The sequence below is a fragment of the Phoxinus phoxinus genome (assembly GCF_949152265.1).
Source record: "Phoxinus phoxinus genome assembly, chromosome: 7".
Taxonomy (NCBI): Eukaryota; Metazoa; Chordata; class Actinopteri; order Cypriniformes; family Leuciscidae; genus Phoxinus; species Phoxinus phoxinus.
The window spans coordinates 5,299,201-5,319,200 of record NC_136882.1 but is presented as its reverse complement, the minus strand read 5'-3'; the positions used below and the strand labels follow the sequence as shown (position 1 = coordinate 5,319,200).

At 38.9% G+C, this 20,000-nt stretch overlaps 1 protein-coding gene across 1 annotated transcript in view; it reads right to left on the bottom strand.

Moving 5' to 3' along the window:
• Window positions 1–20,000, bottom strand: part of LOC307001495 (dedicator of cytokinesis protein 9) — a 146,312-nt gene that overhangs the window by 58,952 nt on the left and 67,360 nt on the right. The window contains 8 exon segments of the mRNA XM_079618086.1: window positions 3,731–3,871; window positions 4,530–4,604; window positions 6,202–6,254; window positions 6,413–6,587; window positions 10,482–10,616; window positions 10,697–10,792; window positions 17,460–17,529; window positions 18,106–18,188. Coding sequence (XP_079474212.1) covers window positions 3,731–3,871; window positions 4,530–4,604; window positions 6,202–6,254; window positions 6,413–6,587; window positions 10,482–10,616; window positions 10,697–10,792; window positions 17,460–17,529; window positions 18,106–18,188 — 828 coding nt within the window.

Sequence of the window (20,000 nt, the reverse complement as noted above, 5' to 3'; positions counted from 1 at the left end):
GTCAGTTAACTGTGGTTGTGGGCATTAGATGTCAGTAAACTGTGGTTGTGGGTATTAGATGTCAGTAAACTGTGATTGTGGGCATTCGATGTCAGTAAACTGTGGTTGTGGGCATTAGATGTCAGTAAACTGTGATTGTGGGCATTCGATGTCAGTAAACTGTGGTTGTGGGCATTAGATGTCAGTAAACTGTGGTTGTGGGCATTAGATGTCAGTAAACTGTGGTTGTGGGCATTAGATGTCAGTAAACTGTGGTTGTGGGCATTAGGTGTCAGTAAACTGTGATTGTGGGCATTAGGTGTCAGTAAACTGTGATTGTGGGCATTAGGTGTCAGTAAACTGTGGTTGTGGGCATTAGATGTCAGTAAACTGTGATTGTGGGCATTATATGTCAGTAAACTGTGATTGTGGGTATTAGATGTCAGTAAACTGTGGTTGTGGGCATTAGATGTCAGTAAACTGTGATTGTGGGTATTAGATGTCAGTAAACTGTGATTGTGGGTATTAGATGTCAGTAAACTGTGGTTGTGGGCATTAGATGTCAGTAAACTGTGATTGTGGGTATTAGATGTCAGTAAACTGTGATTGTGGGTATTAGATGTCAGTAAACTGTGGTTGTGGGCATTAGATGTCAGTAAACTGTGATTGTGGGCATTAGATGTCAGTAAACTGTGATTGTGGGCATTAGATGTCAGTAAACTGTGATTGTGGGCATTAGATGTCAGTAAACTGTGATTGTGGGCATTAGATGTCAGTAAACTGTGATTGTGGGTATTAGATGTCAGTTAACTGTGGTTGTGGGCATTAGATGTCAGTAAACTGTGATTGTGGGCATTAGGTGTCAGTAAACTGTGGTTGTGGGCATTAGATGTCAGTAAACTGTGATTGTGGGCATTAGATGTCAGTAAACTGTGATTGTGGGCATTAGATGTCAGTAAACTGTGATTGTGGGCATTAGATGTCAGTAAACTGTGATTGTGGGCATTAGATGTCAGTAAACTGTGATTGTGGGCATTAGATGTCAGTAAACTGTGATTGTGGGCATTCGATGTCAGTAAACTGTGGTTGTGGGCATTAGATGTCAGTAAACTGTGGTTGTGGGCATTAGATGTCAGTAAACTGTGGTTGTGGGCATTAGATGTCAGTAAACTGTGATTGTGGGCATTCGATGTCAGTAAACTGTGATTGTGGGCATTATATGTCAGTAAACTGTGATTGTGGGCATTCGATGTCAGTAAACTGTGATTGTGGGCATTATATGTCAGTAAACTGTGATTGTGGGCATTATATGTCAGTAAACTGTGATTGTGGGCATTAGGTGTCAGTAAACTGTGGTTGTGGGCATTAGATGTCAGTAAACTGTGATTGTGGGCATTCGATGTCAGTAAACTGTGATTGTGGGCATTCGATGTCAGTAAACTGTGATTGTGGGCATTATATGTCAGTAAACTGTGATTGTGGGCATTCGATGTCAGTAAACTGTGGTTGTGGGCATTAGATGTCAGTAAACTGTGATTGTGGGCATTATATGTCAGTAAACTGTGATTGTGGGCATTATATGTCAGTAAACTGTGATTGTGGGCAATAGGTGTCAGTAAACTGTGGTTGTGGGCATTAGGTGTCAGTTAACTGTGATTGTGGGCATTATATGTCAGTAAACTGTGATTGTGGGCATTAGATGTCAGTAAACTGTGACTGTGGGCATTATATGTCAGTAAACTGTGATTGTGGGCATTATATGTCAGTAAACTGTGATTGTGGGCATTATATGTCAGTAAACTGTGATTGTGGGCATTAGATGTCAGTAAACTGTGATTGTGGGCATTATATGTCAGTAAACTGTGATTGTGGGCATTAGATGTCAGTAAACTGTGACTGTGGGCATTATATGTCAGTAAACTGTGATTGTGGGCATTAGGTGTCAGTTAACTGTGGTTGTGGGCATTAGGTGTCAGTAAAATGTGATTGTGGGCATTAGATGTCAGTAAACTGTGATTGTGGGCATTAGATGTCAGTAAACTGTGGTTGTGTGGCATTAGATGTCAGTAAACTGTGATTGTGGGCATTAGATGTCAGTAAACTGTGATTGTGGGCATTAGGTGTCAGTTAACTGTGGTTGTGGGCATTAGGTGTCAGTAAAATGTGGTTGTGGGCATTAGATGTCAGTTAACTGTGGTTGTGGGCATTATATGTCAGTAAACTGTGATTGTGGGCATTAGATGTCAGTAAACTGTGGTTGTGGGCATTAGATGTCAGTAAACTGTGGTTGTGGGCATTAGATGTCAGTAAACTGTGATTGTGGGCATTAGATGTCAGTAAACTGTGGTTGTGTGGCATTAGATGTCAGTTAACTGTGGTTGTGGGCATTAGGTGTCAGTAAACTGTGATTGTGGGCATTAGGTGTCAGTTAACTGTGGTTGTGGGCATTAGATGTCAGTAAAATGTGATTGTGGGCATTAGATCTCAGTAAACTGTGGTTGTGGGCATTAGATGTCAGTTAACTGTGGTTATGGGCATTAGATGTCAGTAAACTGTGGTTGTGGGCATTAGATGTCAGTAAACTGTGATTGTGGGCATTAGATGTCAGTAAACTGTGATTGTGGGCATTAGGTGTCAGTAAACTGTGGTTGTGGGCATTAGATGTCAGTAAACTGTGGTTGTGGGCATTAGATGTCAGTAAACTGTGATTGTGGGCATTAGATGTCAGTAAACTGTGGTTGTGGGCTAAGATGTCAGTAAACTGTGGTTGTGGGCATTAGATGTCAGTAAACTGTGGTTGTGGGCATTAGATGTCAGTAAACTGTGGTTGTGGGCATTAGATGTCAGTAAACTGTGGTTGTGGGCATTAGATGTCAGTAAACTGTGGTTGTGGGCATTAGAAACACAGCTCTGTAAACTGTGGTTGTGGGCATTAGATGTCAGTAAACTGTGGTTGTGGGCATTAGATGTCAGTAAACTGTGGTTGTGGGCATTAGTCAGTAAACTGTGGTTGTGGGCATTAGATGTCAGTAAACTGTGGTTGTGGGCATTAGGTGTCTGTAAACTGTGGTTGTGGGCATTAGATGTCAGTAAACTGTGGTTGTGGGCATTAGGTGTCAGTAAACTGTGGTTGTGGGCATTAGGTGTCAGTAAACTGTGGTTGTGGGTATTAGATGTCAGTAAACTGTGGTTGTGGGCATTAGGTGTCAGTAAACTGTGGTTGTGGGCATTAGGTGTCAGTAAACTGTGGTTGTGGGCATTAGATGTCAGTAAACTGTGGTTGTGGGCATTAGGTGTCAGTTAACTGTGGTTGTGGGCATTAGGTGTCAGTAAACTGTGATTGTGGGCATTAGGTGTCAGTAAACTGTGGTTGTGGGCATTAGATGTCAGTAAACTGTGGTTGTGGGCATTAGGTGTCAGTAAACTGTGGTTGTGGGCATTAGGTGTCAGAAAACTGTGATTGTGGGCATTAGGTGTCAGTAAACTGTGGTTGTGGGCATTAGGTGTCAGAAAACTGTGATTGTGGGCATTAGGTGTCAGTAAACTGTGGTTGTGGGCATTAGGTGTCAGTAAACTGTGATTGTGGGCATTAGGTGTCAGTAAACTGTGGTTGTGGGCATTAGGTGTCAGAAAACTGTGATTGTGGGCATTAGGTGTCAGTAAACTGTGGTTGTGGGCATTAGGTGTCAGTAAACTGTGGTTGTGGGCATTAGGTGTCAGTAAACTGGTTGAGGTGAATACGGTGAGGTACATTAGTGGTCGGTCCCTCCTCGTTCTCCGCCACACAGCTCTGCAGGTTAAACGACAGATCGTTGCAGTTCACCAAGATCCGCTTCCCAAACTTCTCCTCGAAGGGCTTCACTTCCGGCTCCATCCCGGAGAAATCCAGTTTCTGCTCAGAGTGGAAGATGAGTTCATGAGTTTGGACATGTTTTTATACACCACCGTTCAAAAGTTTGGGGTTGGTTAGATTTTTTTTAAGGATTTTGAAAGAAGTCTCTTCTGCTCACCAGATCAAAAATGCAGTGATTTTGTGAAATATTACGATGCAAAATATCTGTTTTCTATGTGAATATATAGTAAAGTGTAATTTATTCCTGTGACCAAAGCTGAATTTTCAGCATCATTACTCCAGTCTTCAGTGTCACATGATCCTTCACAAATTAGTATAATATGATGATTTGCAATATTTCTGATTATTATCAATGTTGAAACCAGTCATGCTGCTTCATATTTCTGTCATGATTCATTACATTTTTCAGGATTATTTGATGTATAGAAAGTTCAAGAACAGCATTTATTTGAAAAATAATCTTTGTAACATTTTAGCCTATATATCTTTACTGTCACTTTTGATCAATATAATGCCATTTAATCCAAACTTTTGAACATTAGTCCACTTGTGTATCTGGTAAAACATGTGTGTGTGTGTGTGTGTGTGTGTGTGTGTGTGTGTGTGTGTGTGTGTGTGTGTGTGTGTGTGTGTGTGTGTGTGTGTGTGTGTGTGTGTGTGTGTGTGTGTGTGTGTGTGTGAGAGAGAGGCAGTTCACCTGTAAGTCTGCGTCCAGCGTGAAGAGTTTGAGCCGTGTCTCGTTCCTCATCTTGCTCTCGATGTCTCTGGCACTCTGGAGAACACACACATATCAGTCAAAGTGGTTCATCATTCACGTCCAGCTCAAATGAGGTTAGCATAGTACATCATAATGCTCAAGCTAAAAAGAATGAAATATTAAGTCTAATACGTTCTATATAATCACATCTCTTAGTTGTGCATGCTGATGGCTTCTAAGAGGTCAGACAATAAAGTGTTATTATGACGGCATACGTGTACGATGAGGTTTGTATTACTCACCTGGGGAAAAAGGTTTAGTTTATAAGGTACTTTGGCCCACAAAATGTGCAAACGATCTAGAGCGCATCTGTGTTTGAGCGTTGAGCAATATAGACAATCAGACATGTCTGTTTATTTCTTAAATGCAATGGCCAATCAGAAGAGATTAAAGGATTAGTTCACCCAAAAATGTAAACTCTGTCAGTAATTACTCTCCCTTGTGTTGTTCAACCCCGTCAGACTTTCGTACATCTTCAGAACACAAATTATGATATTTGTGATTAAATCTGAGCCCGTAATTTTGTAATTTAAACTTGCCGGCCCAGAAAGTTAGTAAAAACACTGTAAAATAGTCCAAGTGACTACAGTGGCTCAACGTAGGCTCGCTATTGGCCGACGCTGGTGTGATGCGGGTGATGCTGGCCAATAGTGAGCCTCCGTTCTGACGTATAACCCAGAAGCGCTGCGCTGTTACACTACGTGAACACACTCGAGGCCCACACTGAAGAACAACATGAGGGAGAGTAATTACTGACAGAATTATTATTTTTGGGTGAACTAACCCTTTAACATTGTCACAAAGGTTTAAAGGCCCCATGAAATCAAAACTGGGGTGATATGTGGCTTTTATTTGATGATTTAAGCATTAATGTCCTCTATATGCTAGTGTAAATTAGCTTTGAGCAAACATACACCATTGAAATTCAGTGTTTCTCTTCAGACGATATAAGAGCACAGACCCAACTAATGGATAATGGCATTGCCAAATATTTTCATTATCGATATCATTTTTATAGTTTTTTGTTGTGGTCCTTAATTTGTGTTCGGAAGATGAAGGAAAGTCTGACGGGGTTGGAACGACACGACGGTAATTACTGACACAATTTGCATTTTTGGGTGAACTATCCCTTTAACCTGTTAACTGTCACCCCCCTTCACTTGTAGAAGTGAAATAAATTAAGAAAGTGAAAAAAAGTTATAGAAGTTTGAGTTTATGGAAATGTACAATATAAAAAATTCAATTATTCCTATTTTACATAAAATATATTTTTTCAAAAACCTGGTCGACTCTAAAATTGCAAAAAAAATAAATCAAAGCCAAAAATCTGAACAAATTGCGTTTCAAATTTTAGGTTGATATCTCAAAAAATGAGCTTTAAGTGAGATTGTGATTTGAGTTGAGATTTAAGTGACTGTAAGCTTTCAAATGATATATAGTTTGTCAAGATTGGTTTAGGTGTAGTATAGGATATTACTGTTTTAAATATGTAATGACTTTGGGCCCACCGGTGGGCCCAGTGAAAGTTAAAGTTAGAAACCACTCAAGCTGGAGTTTTTCTGTCCAGTGCTGAGTTTGGATTTCTGTGTTGATTCACTGAAGTGTGACTGACCTGAAAACTGTCCATACTGCTAGAAGAGTGATCGCTTTTCCCCGGCTCATCATCTACAACAGAAGAACGTCATTACACCACAGCAACTCTCTCTCGTCATTGTGTGTACAGTCACTCTCATGTGTGGAGGTCAGTGTGGTTCGTGTGTGTGTGTTTGACTCAGGAATGCCCAGATGAGTGAGCGTTCAGTATAACGGGGATGAACACACACCGTCGTGTAAGTCCCCGTTCCTCTTGTCCTGCATGGCGAGCTCAAAGCTGCTGTTGAGGATCCGGTTGAGTGTGCCGATCCAGTCGTCCATCTCGCTCTCAGAGTCCGCGGCCAGGACATAACCGCTCTTATCCTGCATCTTCAGCTCGAACGCAAACCTGCGCACACGGCTGTTCTACACGCAGAGAAAACTCATCTCAACACATATAAACACATACAACACACACACACACGGTTTGCGTTCTGGAGGCGCCAGGCACTGTTGTTGAGCGAGTGAGCGTCCGGAGCGCCCCCTTTTTTTCTAATAGACATGAAAATGCACATTCCGAACTTAAATGTTTGTAATTCGAGAATGCTTTGTAATATAGATGTAAGATTTGTCTTGTTTTAAAGAAGACATTTGTCAAATTTGTGTAGAAGTTACAAAAATTAAGACGGTTAAACAGGAAAAAAAGCTATAGAAGTTTGAGTTTCTGAAAATATACAAATGTAAAAATTTTAATTATTCATATTTTATATAAAATATATATTTTCAAAACCTGGGTGACTCTAAAACTGCAAAATAATCAAAGCCAAAAATCTGAAAATTTTAGGTTGATATCTCAAAATAATGAGCTTTCAGTGAGATTTTCTTTGGGCGCAGTACCACATTTCTCCACTAGTTGACATTACTGCCCATATAAGGGCGCCTCCATTTCCACATGTGTTTTTTCTTTATTTTTAAAATATTTTCAGACCTTTTTTTTCTAAAAGAATTGAACAGATGCTATCTTTTGAACTCTTGGCATGAAAACAAACTGAGGTTTCTACCATTCTTTCATGATTTTTCATGTTCATCACTATTTGAAAATAAAGGTCTGAACACGCCTTAGGAGTATGAACATATTCTTGTTGCAAATTGATAAATTACGGCTCCTCTGTAATTTATTTAGAAAATCAGTCACCAAATATGTAAGCTTTCAAATGATATATAGTTTGTCAAGATTAGTTTAGGTTTAGTATAGGATATTACTGTTTTAAATATGTAATGGCTTTGGTGACACTTAAGGAGGTAAGGGTTTTCTGCTGTGTAAGTTAAGTTAATAACTAATGATCTTTGCGACGGAAGTGAATCGATCAAACCTAACTTTAGCTGGACAATAACTTCATTCTAGAGCTGCTGTAAAGCCAACACAACCTCTGTTACTGTTATCTCCTATTATCACTGTAAACCTGCTTTGATACAATCTTGTTAAAGCGCTGTATAAATGAAGGTGACTTGACAAAAAGCGATGGAAATAAACTCACACCTGCCGATGGCGAGTGAACTGAGACGTTCAGATTATCATGTGTACAACTTAAACCATGTAAAACAATCCTAGAAGCCGCCAGATTCCAGGTTTTATGGGTTAAGTGTCTTTAAAGGGATGGGTTTCACAACACAAGAGCCGGGGCGTTTGGTCAGGGAAAGACAACAGCTCGAGCCCGGAGCGGTCGGGGGTTTCTGTGAAGCTGGCAGATGTGTGTACTTCAGACGGAGGGAATGTGCTGAGACCACATACACACCACACACTCCTCTACCGGGGCGATGCTGGAAGATTCACGCGTTTATGAGTGGGATCAACACCACACACTCCTCTACTGGGGCGATGCTGGAAGATTCACGCGTTTATGAGTGGGATATGAATGGATGAATTGTATGAAAACATGTTTGGGTCCAAAGCCAAGTTCTATTTAACATAAAGTTGCCTATTTTTAGGCTGTGATTTTTTTCATTTTGACATTATTTTCATGACAATTTATCAAAAGCTAATATTTTTATGTTCATTAATCTGAAGGATGAGTTTTTTTATTTTTTATTAAAATTAGCTTAAAGTCAGTACGACACGATGGCGCGATGTAATGTGATGTACGCATACTTTAAAATGTATATATATATATATATATATATATATATATATATATATATATATATATATATAGTAGTATAAAATGTACATAATATACTTACATTTAAAGTAATACATTTTATGAACATATTTTGGGGTAATGTAATTACTTACATACTTATTTTTTCCTTTAATGCAGTAAGACCCAGTGCTCTGTGGAGGCGAGGGGTGTGTCAGAGGTCAGGGGTCAGGGGTCAGGGGCTAGTTTAGCGGATACAGCTCATTACAGATAACGACAGAAACGCATGCAGGGTGTGACGCTGGTGTGTTGACCATACCTATGAGGGATTTTGGCCACAGGTTCCAGAACATTCCTCACTAAAATAGCTCGGGAGCCGGTGTGGGTGTAGCGCTGTATTCTGGGAGTGTTTGTGGAAAATCCAGTCCCAGAGAGAACGCTTATCAATTATCAAAACACAGCTTTCATCCCTCACTCGCTCTTTTCTTTCCTCCCATAATGCTCAGCTCTCCTTTCCACTGAACAGTTTCGAAGTACACTTTAAAATAGACTTTATATATTTTTAAAGAATATACTGAAAAATGCTAAATTAGTGTAATGTTTTAAGACACTCAATTGCATGTTATCCGCAATTAAGGTATTATAGTTTAAATTCATATTAAATGCAATTATCTGAACTTTAGATTGTCGTTTTGACCCACTTAAGTACATGTCATTTCATAATTACTTCTATTCTATTGAAATATGGTTAACCGACAAGCATTTATGGTCAAATAAAACATACTTGTATTAAAACTACATTAAAAGACACATTAAAAATATGTAAATATGTATTAAAAATTGCGTGTCATGTATTTAATTTTATATTTATAAATACACATTTGTACTGCTAATGTTGCAATTTAGTCAAATTAAAATATAGTAACTTTAAATGTAATATTAAATAACACACTATAGATGCAATTATAATCATGTGTTAAGAAACAGTCTTGAAGTGCACTTATTTTTTTATTTCATTAATATTATTATTAGAAAACACTACAAGTGCATATTTAATACAATTAAAGGATTAGTTCACTTTTAAAAAAACTTTTGCTGATAATTTACTCACCCAGATGTCATCAAGATGTCCATGTCTTTCTTTCTTCAGTGGAAAAGAAATGAAGGTTTTTGATGAACACATTTCTCCATATAATGGACTTCACTGGGGACCAAACGGTTCAAGGTCCAGATGACAGTGTCAGCGCCGCTTCAACGGGCTTTACACGACACCAGACGATGAATACGGGTCTTATCTAGCGAAACCATCGTCATTTAAAAAATAAATAAAAAAGTTTAAGTTTTATAAGCACAAACGCTCGCCTTGCTCTGTTCTGTGATGCGCGTTCGTGACGTCATGTAATACGCAGTTACGTTGAAAAGGTCACGCTTCTGTGAAAAGTCAAAAATGTCTGTCCTGACGGAAATTTTCTTTTAGGCTTTTTAATATTACAACACCAGGATACACACACGAGATGGGCATTTTAAACGATAAACTGACACAAAGACATTTGAATATGTGTGTATGGTCCTCCTTCCGCACATCTGTAAACACTGACTCGGTGAAGCATGACCTTTACAGCGTAACTGCGTATTACGTGACGTCGCGAACGCGCATCACAGAACAGAGCAAGGTGAGCGTATGTGCTTATAAAACTTAAACTTTTTTATTTATTTGTGAAATGACGATGGTTTCGCTAGATAAGAGCCGTATTCGTCGTCTGGTGTCGTTTAAAGCCCGTTGAAGCGGCGCTGACACTGTCATCTGGACCTTGAACCGTTTGGTCCCCATTGACGTCCATTATATGGAGAAATGTGTTCATCAAAAACCTTCATTTCTTTTCGACTGAAGAAAGAAAGACATGGACATCTTGATGACATCGGGGTGAGTAAATTATCAGCAAAAGTTTTTTTTAAAGTGAACTAATCCTTTAAGCTTCTTTTTCACAGGTGTTCTTGCAGTAAAAATGTCATGATTACGTTTTTCATGAGCATTTTTCAGCCTCTCACTAATGAAACAGACTGTGCCTTTAACACTTCTGTATGATAATGTGGTGAAATGACAGCGAGTTCACAGTTGTGACATTAATACGATGCCCGTTTCCGAACTGAATGTAGGGAAGAGTTGAGTTGCTCTACACACCTGCACCACCCCCATACAGGAGTCCAGGAAGATGGTCCCCTTGGGCTCTTTGTTGATCTTCTCATCCTTGTAGAAGTTGAGGTTATACGACCCGTCACCCAACTGCGCCAGGTGGAAATACCTCCGTTTAAAAGACTGAGGGGAAAAAAGAAGTGAATGTAAACAAGTGCATAGTCATAATAACAGACATAATGTTCAGAAGTGAGGAGTCTCACCCTCATGGTGACGCTGATGGCGCTGTTCACGTTGCCTTTGTGTAGCCAGCCCTGTTTAATGAGACCACCCTTCTGAGAGCCAAGAGAGGCCGTGTCCTGCACACACACACACACACACACACACACACACACACACACACACACACACACACACACACGAGATAGTTTTGTGATGACAGCTTGTATGTTTGATCCTGCAGATTGAACAAAGTGGGAGTCGCATTATGGAGAAAGAACAGAATCCAGACCCACAACTGAACAGAACCTCAGATAAACCTGAGTCAGAGAACAACACAGAACACATTTTTTAAACATTAAATCATAAAAAATGTAATTTAGAATTATTCTAAACTTTTGACTGGTTGTGTAAGTCTAATTTGCTTGGATATAGAGAATTTTATAGAAATCAAAACCTAAATGGCATCTGGAGAACTGCATGCTACAACTGGGCAATCTTAATTTGATCTTTAATCTTAACTTTTTGTAATGAGCGTGAAGGTCCACCCATGACTCCACCTATAAATGTAACCCTCATTGGGACATAAGCAGTGCTAAAGGTACACATTTATACCAATTCGCCAAAGCGTACAGTATAAAATAGTTATGAATTGCCATGAGACTGTGTTGGTATGTTCTGCTAAGAGACAAAACGTACAATATTTGAGAAAAGATGTATTAGAAAGGAGAAATAATCAGAAAATCTGTTGTGTACTGTTAAGGCGAGTCGTTGCGTTTTTTTTTTTCACTGGTCAATTTAGAGATTTTGGGCTATTTGTCTTCAATAACATGTCTTCTTTCAGACTTGTGGTGAAAAAAAGTCCAAAATACACATTTAGGTCTTTATTTTACTACACTTTGTCTATTTGCGTCTGTAGATTTATCCGAAATTCAACAAAAGTTGGCGTTTTAAATCATCATCCGCTGCTCCGCGACCTCTCTCTGCTCCCCGTCATCACACACACCGCCGGGAAGCTCTCTCTCTCCTGTACAATGCTGTCGGATCCAAATATGGTCATTTCCTTTTAATCAGCAACCAATCATGAAAGTACAATGTGCATTTAACTCTAAAAGCGAAATCTCATTGGCTGATGTCAATTTCTGACGCCGTGATTGGTTCAGATGCATCACGTGATGCGCTCTGACACTTAGATGTGTGTTTTTGACTTTTTCGGCTCAGTTGAAGGCCATAAATGCTGTGTTTATAAGTTTTGATATGATTTAGGTGGTTTTTATTGTTGTTGCTAATGATTTGATAAGATATTGTGTCAGTAAATAGTTGTTTCTACTAAAAAAGTATGATTTTTTACATTACAAATCTTTAAATGCCTTTTTCTCAAAATGAGTTTTTTGTCATTCTCCAGTCGAAACATCTCAGCCTATGTAGCACCGATGTACACCAAACTCTCCTGTTATACACTTAGCAGTATTCTGAAGATATGTTCTGAGGGATTTGTTAATAAATCATTCCTGGCCTGATTTATGTGACATTTTAATAAAAAAAAATATGGCGAAAATTGTTTTTTTAAGGCTATGGACAGTAAATTTAGATTTCCTAGGTAATGAAAGCATATCTCCTGAAATCTTTTTTCATCCTGTGTGTAAACAAAATTAATTTATCATGTGTTCAGATCTATCTACCGAAAATATATGCAAAATTGCGCATATTTAATGATAATGCCTAATTTGCATAATTTCACATAAAAAAAATTAAAAACTTGTACTACATTTTTTTTGTATACTTGTGTAAGTAATCAACTGAGGAAGTTTCATGGTGATATCTATTATTTTAAAATCTTACCCTATTCACCTGTAGGCCTGTTTACACCAAGGACGATAACTATACCAATAATAACAATAAAGATAAAGATGTAGGCCTAGTGTAGTTCTAACGTTTATCTAAATATAAAAGGATAGCCGAGTCCACACCACAACTATGATAACAACAATAACGTTGGAATCACTCTCAGAACGATTGTTTTTCCAGCTGATGAACTAATAAAAAGCCAATCAGAATGCTTTTAAAGCGGCGGATGACGCAACTTTATGGTCTGCTGGTGTGGATGCTAATATATTTATAGTTATAGCGTTATAGTTATCGTTGTGAACGGGCCTTGAAATGGTGCTGAAAAGAAAAAAAAACTTTTGTACAATGGGTCAATTCGTCCGTGAATCACCAGTTAAACACTCCTTATGGCTGTACTCTTGACACTCTGCAGACACACACACACACACACACACACACCGCCTGTGTGGGCAGAGGAGTCTGGATACTTCAGACCTCACAGAACAAACACTATCTGGGCTTTCCAGTCCGCAGAGATCAACACACAGTCTTGGACAGGCTGGGCTGTGGATGTGAGCGTGTTGTGATCAGGCTCAATTCACTCAGAGATTGTTATGACTGTATGAAATGCATATGAATATCAGTCATCTCTCTATATCTGCCAATAATGTCTTAGTAAGATAATATTCAAATGCTTAGTTTTAAAACATATAATGCAATACAATACAATTATGATTAAAACTTGAAAGATATATACAAATAAACTTCCTCAAAAGCCTGACGATCATATTTGAGACTTTGAACATGATTTTATAAAAGTCAGTAAAGTGTTCACAGCAAAAGTGAACCACGAGCTGACGCTGGACGTTAATGTTTAGTTTATATGTTTCAACTAAACGTGGAGCAACACAAACGTGTAATGCGTACGTAAGTTGTAAGTTAGTGTCTTTCCTTCAATGCAAGTGTGTGTTATTACAATGATTTACTATGATTTTCATCATTCACATAAACTTGTTATCAGTTAATACTTGTGGTTACGGGTTTGTTAACATTACTTTAAATATGAAAGTGACATGTGAAGGTCAAATATGGGAACTCAAATGTGACCCTGGACCACAAAACCAGTCACATGGGTCGATTTTCTGAAATTGAGAATAATCCATAATCTTAAAGCTGAATAACTAAGCGTTTCATTGATGTATGGTTTGTTAGGATAGGACAATATTTGGCCGAGATGCAACGATTAGAAAATCTAATTCCAGCAACCATCACTGAGAAATGTTAAAGTTGGTGAAACCAGCCGATGATTGTGACGGGCTGTGATGTAAGAGCTTGATGTGGCGAGCTGTTATGATTGGCTGTGCCGTTGGATGGCCATCAGCGGTTGGCTGTGTGTTTACAGCGATGCCTAAAACACACTCAACTTTCTATAAACACAAGAAATCTGTCAGCAACCAAATTAGTACAGGCCAAAACTCATTTATATTGAGTTCCTCAAACCCACGGCCTGAGATTATCAGTCTGATGGACTGCACACACACACACACACACGCACGCACACACGCGCACGCACGCACGCGCGCACGCACACGCACGCGCACACACACGCACACGCACGCACGCGCGCACGCACACGCACACGCACACACACACACACACACACACACACACACACACACACACACACACACACACACACACACACACACACACACACACACACAGGCTAAAATAAGAAACGTGACTCAAACTTGAGTGGGAAGCTGATTAGTGGAATTAAATCTGTGGGATGCATTCATGGAAAGATGAATTCTGGGTAGGAACGAGCCAGAAGGGATTATGTCAGGTCATGTCCATTCTGGGAAAACCTGGATCCACTGGTACAACTTACACATTATCCTAATAGTGTGGCATTAGTGTCAGTGCATCTCATATCCAGTGTTGGGAAAGTTCACTTTCTACATGAACTAGTTCATAGTTCTTTTTTTTTTCATGTTGCTGCGAGCTATTATTTTTCAGAATGATTGCCACAGCCCATATAGAAGCACAGCAATTATTCAATCAGTTTTAACACTGAAGCTGTGCGTCAGATGTTTCCCATCCTCACCGACCTTGTCATAAAACTCGTTTAAATGATCATGTGACGCCTACATGCTGCTTTTTGTTTTGATTTTAGTGATGAGTCGTTCATGAATCCATTCATTGCGTCTGTCACGTGACAAATGAACGAAAGACTCGGAAGGTAAAGTAATTATTTATGTTCCCTGTAAACGATTTTTGACTGCATTATAATGATTTAATAATTCAGAATATGATCAAGATTGCGTAAGTGGATGTGTTCGGGGAATTTGCCAGTTAATCGTATAACATTTAAAGCCCCTTAAATGAACGAAAGGACTCGGAAAAAAGATTTGTTCATTTTGATGAACGAGATCGAACAAGAGAGTCGGTAGACACTGGTGGAGGGTGTTGCCAGATTGGGTGTTTTTCCACTACATATTAAGGCCGCTTACGGGGTGTTTTAGCCGGTTTTTGCCTGGAAGGCTCTATAGAAATCTGGCACCCTATTGAACGAAGTTAAACTGAGAGAGCGTGCCGTTCACTGACACCAGAATGAATGAGTTCACAGTAACGTGCATCAGGCAGTAATACAGTACGTTCAGTTCACGTTCGCCCAAAATATGAACGAGTTCAATGAACGCGTTCAGGCACAACACTGCTCATATCATACTATGTTTCAAATATTAAAAGAAAAAGGCCTAATGATATTTTGGGGTAACGCTGGGTAGAGTTTGGGACGGATCTCTTTCATCAAAAATGGTAAATATTTCAATATGAGACTAAGGGGTCTGTGGTATCCAGATTGAATATTATGAGGTGCAAGTAAAAATATTATGAAGTTTTTAAAAGAAGTGTTTACTGACTTATGAACAATGAACAAATCACTTTTGTTGCAATGATACTTATCAAAAAATGGACAAGGGTTACAAGGAGACATTTACAAAGCAAACTTATTTAATGTAGTAGAATACAAAAATAAACTAGTTTAAAAATATATATATTTTACCTTCAAAATACCAATATTAATCAGGAAAAAAACGTTATGAATAATGTGGGACTTTTAATTATAAACCGTCCACATTGTGAAACGTCTTTGCTTTACTATGGATCGCAACAGTTGCGTTACGCAAGTAAAAACCCTTTGTGCGCCGACGTCACGATTGACCCTTCGCAGGGAGCTTGATTGACAGGTGATCTGACCAATCATACTTCGCCATCCGCCATTTTGTCGGACAAAGCGGTCAGGAGAGTGAGTAGATTAACATGCGAGGATTTGAGCTTGAGAAGCGGAGTGTACTGACGCCTTTCCACGGTTAAAACAACATTCCTTCTGATGTTCATTCATGTTTATTTGATGCTATAAATGAACTAGAAGGAAGAGATGATCGGTTCACGAGCGGCTTTAACTGAGGCGACACAGCGATCTGACACACACATTAAAGAGCCACAAAACGCTATTTATTGTTTAAATTTCTATTCAAAAATGACCAAATTTGAAAGGTGAGACTGTTTAAAATGTTTAATATCAAAAGTACCGGTAATGAAAAGTAAGCTGGTCTGTCCTGTCTGTCAGCGTGTTGTCAGTGTCTCTCTGCTCCACGATGTATTTTTCACTGCGTGAGAACATGGTGTGTGTGTGTGTGAGAGCGGTGTAGCTTGTCGGGCATAGCGACAGTAACTAAGGGGGGCGGGTCTTTGCGAACGGTTAATTGCGTCACGGCGTTCGCTGGAGGCGAAACAAAGGAATAACTGGAGTCAATGTTCAGGCCAGAAACCACTTCTCTATGTTTTGCTTACTGAAGTACAACATTACTTTAAAAGAAGGCTTTACAAGTATTTTAATCTTTTCCTTTGATATGTAATCTTTTTTCTGATTAGTTATATGCCCCTGTCTTGTGTCTTTTTCTTCTTCTTTCGTTTATTCGTTCTACATTGGGACGGTTTCCTTCTTTGTTTATATAATGCTCTCAATAAAAAAATTAATAAAAAAAAGAGGGAAACTGGAGGCGGCAATGCCAGCACAGATCCGGCATCATCTTGTGTTGTTGTGTGCAAGAATTGGCCGAGTACAGGCCCCAATTTGAACTTTTAGCGCATAATGTTTTCTAAACTATTGTGATTAATTGTCAATCATCTATGATTGTATACATTGTTGTGATTGACTGTGACTAGACTTTTTGAAGAACCTGGTAAGAAAGAATAATCAAATAATCAGAAGTAGAAGTCACTCGACCGGAGGATTCATCCTGTCAGATCGTCCATCATCGAGTGAGTGTGTACGGGTCGGCCTATCTAGTGCCGTCCATTAAAATTAACTTTTTTAAATAACAAACGCGGTCCTGGAAAGTGAGTGAGCTTGCACATTAAGATAAAATCGGATTTTCTCCAGTCATTGTTAAAGAAACAAGCCAACAAAACTTGCAGACTAGCGTTAGTGAAGCGGCCAGAGGGATCGTTCTGCCTCCACCTAAGCTCCGCCCACTAAACACATCACAATGTGTACTAACTGAAGAGGGGTCTATTGATTTTGACTTATAAAGCTTCAAAGACAGCCCTGCTGTGAGCTAGGTCATTAATACATGGCATTTGCTTCTGTTGCCGTCAGCCAGCATTATTGCAAAATAATCCGTGGATTTCGTGGTGAAATACTACATTACCCATGATGCAGTACAGAAACTTCCACCAATCAGAGATCCGTAACAAACAAAACACGCCTATAGAGAGGTCTTTAGCTCCGCCCACTCCCATGAAGCACTGCGAATGATGTAGCCGAGCTCGCTGAGGTCAGTCTCCCATGATGAAAACAGCACTTATCCCCAGTCTCAGAGTTCAGCAACAGTGCTAGGTGGTGTGTGTGTGTGTCTGTGTGTCTGTGTGTGTGTGTGTGTGTGTGTGTGTGTGTGTGTGTGTGTTATTTACCTCATCTTTATCCACGTCTTCATCCACCTCAAAAACATGCTGTGCTAAATGATCAGGTCTGCACACTTTGCTGTAAACAACACAAACACAGATTCAGATTCACACGGGAATGACAGCACTTACACCACTGCTCAAGAGTTGTGAAATTTAGTCATTTAATTTAATTTGTAATATACCGGAATGACATCTATATCTTAAACTTCTTATCCGTTCAGCTTTATGTAATGTTTGGAAAAATGACTTCGTAATGAAAGTTTTTGTCTTCTTTAGTTAATCAGATCTTGGCCGCTCTCTCATCCTGATCAACTTTGTGTCATTAACAGATGAAAAAAACAGATGTCCATTTAAATGGTTAAAGGGTCTGTGTGTGTGTGTGTGTGTGTGTGTGTGTGTGTGTGTGTGTGTGTGTGTGTGTGTGTGTGTGTGTGTGTGTGGAGATGATGACCTCACTCTCTGTTCCTCTGCTCTATTGTTACCCAGAAAAACACATTTCCTGCTCAACACACACATCTTTCCAAGAGCTGACAATCTCTCACACACACACACACACACACACAAACTGACTGACTCTCACACTCACACACTCTGTCCCTACAGCTATAATCACACAGGCCGTAGTGTGTTTGGGTGTACTGTAGGTCCTCACCTGGGAAGCTGCCGGAAGTCGCTGGAATAATCCTCATATTTGTAGTTGACAACAAGCCAGTCAGAGATGTAAGACTTGATGCACTGTAAAAACAAACACATCATCGACATCATTAGCATTAGCTTTAACACGTACAACTGCAATTAACTGTCTACACAAACTCTGTTCATTACACGGAGTCTAGAGCGATGCCGTGATCTCGGCGTGAGCACACACACATTGAGCGGGAGACGAGGGTTCAGTCCTGCTTCTCTCTCTCCATCGTGTCCTGTCATTCCTCTCTACCGTCCTCTCATTAAAACCTGAGTCAACTGAGGCTGTCAATCAACTAATCCCATCCAACATAAAAGTTTGTACAAATACAATATATAATATGTGTGTGTATATAGAGTATATATGCACACACACACACACATGTCGTGTGTGTAAGCTTTAATGTTGAAGCTGGTGCTCGTGGTGTTTGTGTGAGATTCTGTGCCTTTCACACACACACTTTTCTTTTCTCTACACACACACACACACACACACACACACACACACACACACACACACACACACACACACACACACACACACACACACACACTTTTCTTCTCTTCTCTACACACACACACACACACACACGTTAGATGTGATTAATCGATTTGACAGCAGTAGTGTAAATTATTTTAAAAAGCTATAAAACTATAAAAAGGAGAAAAAAAATTGTTAATCTGACAATTATAAAAGAAAATTCCATTTCTTTTTTTTATTTGTTTTAAATTCAACTTAATTTACAGTGTTATGATCAATTATTTTTATTATTATTCAAATTGAAACAATAAACAAATACAGTAATTGAAAAATAATTAATGGTAACAAAAAACATTTTTTTGATTTTTTTTAGTTAATTGTGAATGTTTCTGAAGTTTTAGTACTAAAAGTAACAACAAAATAACAACTAAAGTGAGATAAAAAAATAACAAAACCTAAAACGACATTAAAAAACTGAATTTAACTGACAAAAACATACAACAGAATAACTAAAACTGAGACTAAAATGAAAATAATTAAAATCCATATTATTATTATTTTCATTTTAGTCTCAGTTTTAGTAATGTACAAATTCGAAATATTAATAAATTCTATAATACAATAAAATAATTTACATATTTGCATATATTTGCAGTATGAATGTGTATGTTTTGTGAATGTAAATAGTGAGGAGTGGACAGGAACTGGAATGGGATCAGAAGCGGAACTGAACACAACCGCATCTTCCACCGTTCTCCGGCTTTCTGACAGGAAAGCTTTACTATTTTTGGGTCACAGTTTTATGCAGAGTCACCGTGCGCTCAAAAAGATCTCATTTATTCCCTCAATCCTTTGCTCTGTGTCCAATCTGATTTTTTTTAGGAAGAACGGAAAGGAGATGAAAGACAGGAGCAAGAAAACCCGTTTCTCAAAAGTAAAAAAATATATTTTTTATAGATCAAAACAAATGGAACAGAGGAACCACTCAATATTCACACACACACACGTACGCGCACACACACACACACACACACACACACACGCACACGCACACGCACACGCACACGCACGAATATCGAGTTAATTTGAATTAATTAATTTAAAAAAAGTGAATGGTGTATGAATGATTCAATGACTCACTCGTAAATACTTCACTTGTTTCTTTACTGGATGAATCAGTGTTTGTGAACGAATCTCTTGAATGAACGATTCAATGACAAACACATTCCTAGCGGTCACGTGTCGCCACCTACTGGTGTAACGACGTAATGATACAATCTTTATTTGAAGCGTCAAGTTACTTTCATAAAGTGATTTACTCTATTGTGATCACTACCGTAGACATCAGTGTTTATATCCAAACTATACACTTTTATCCCAGT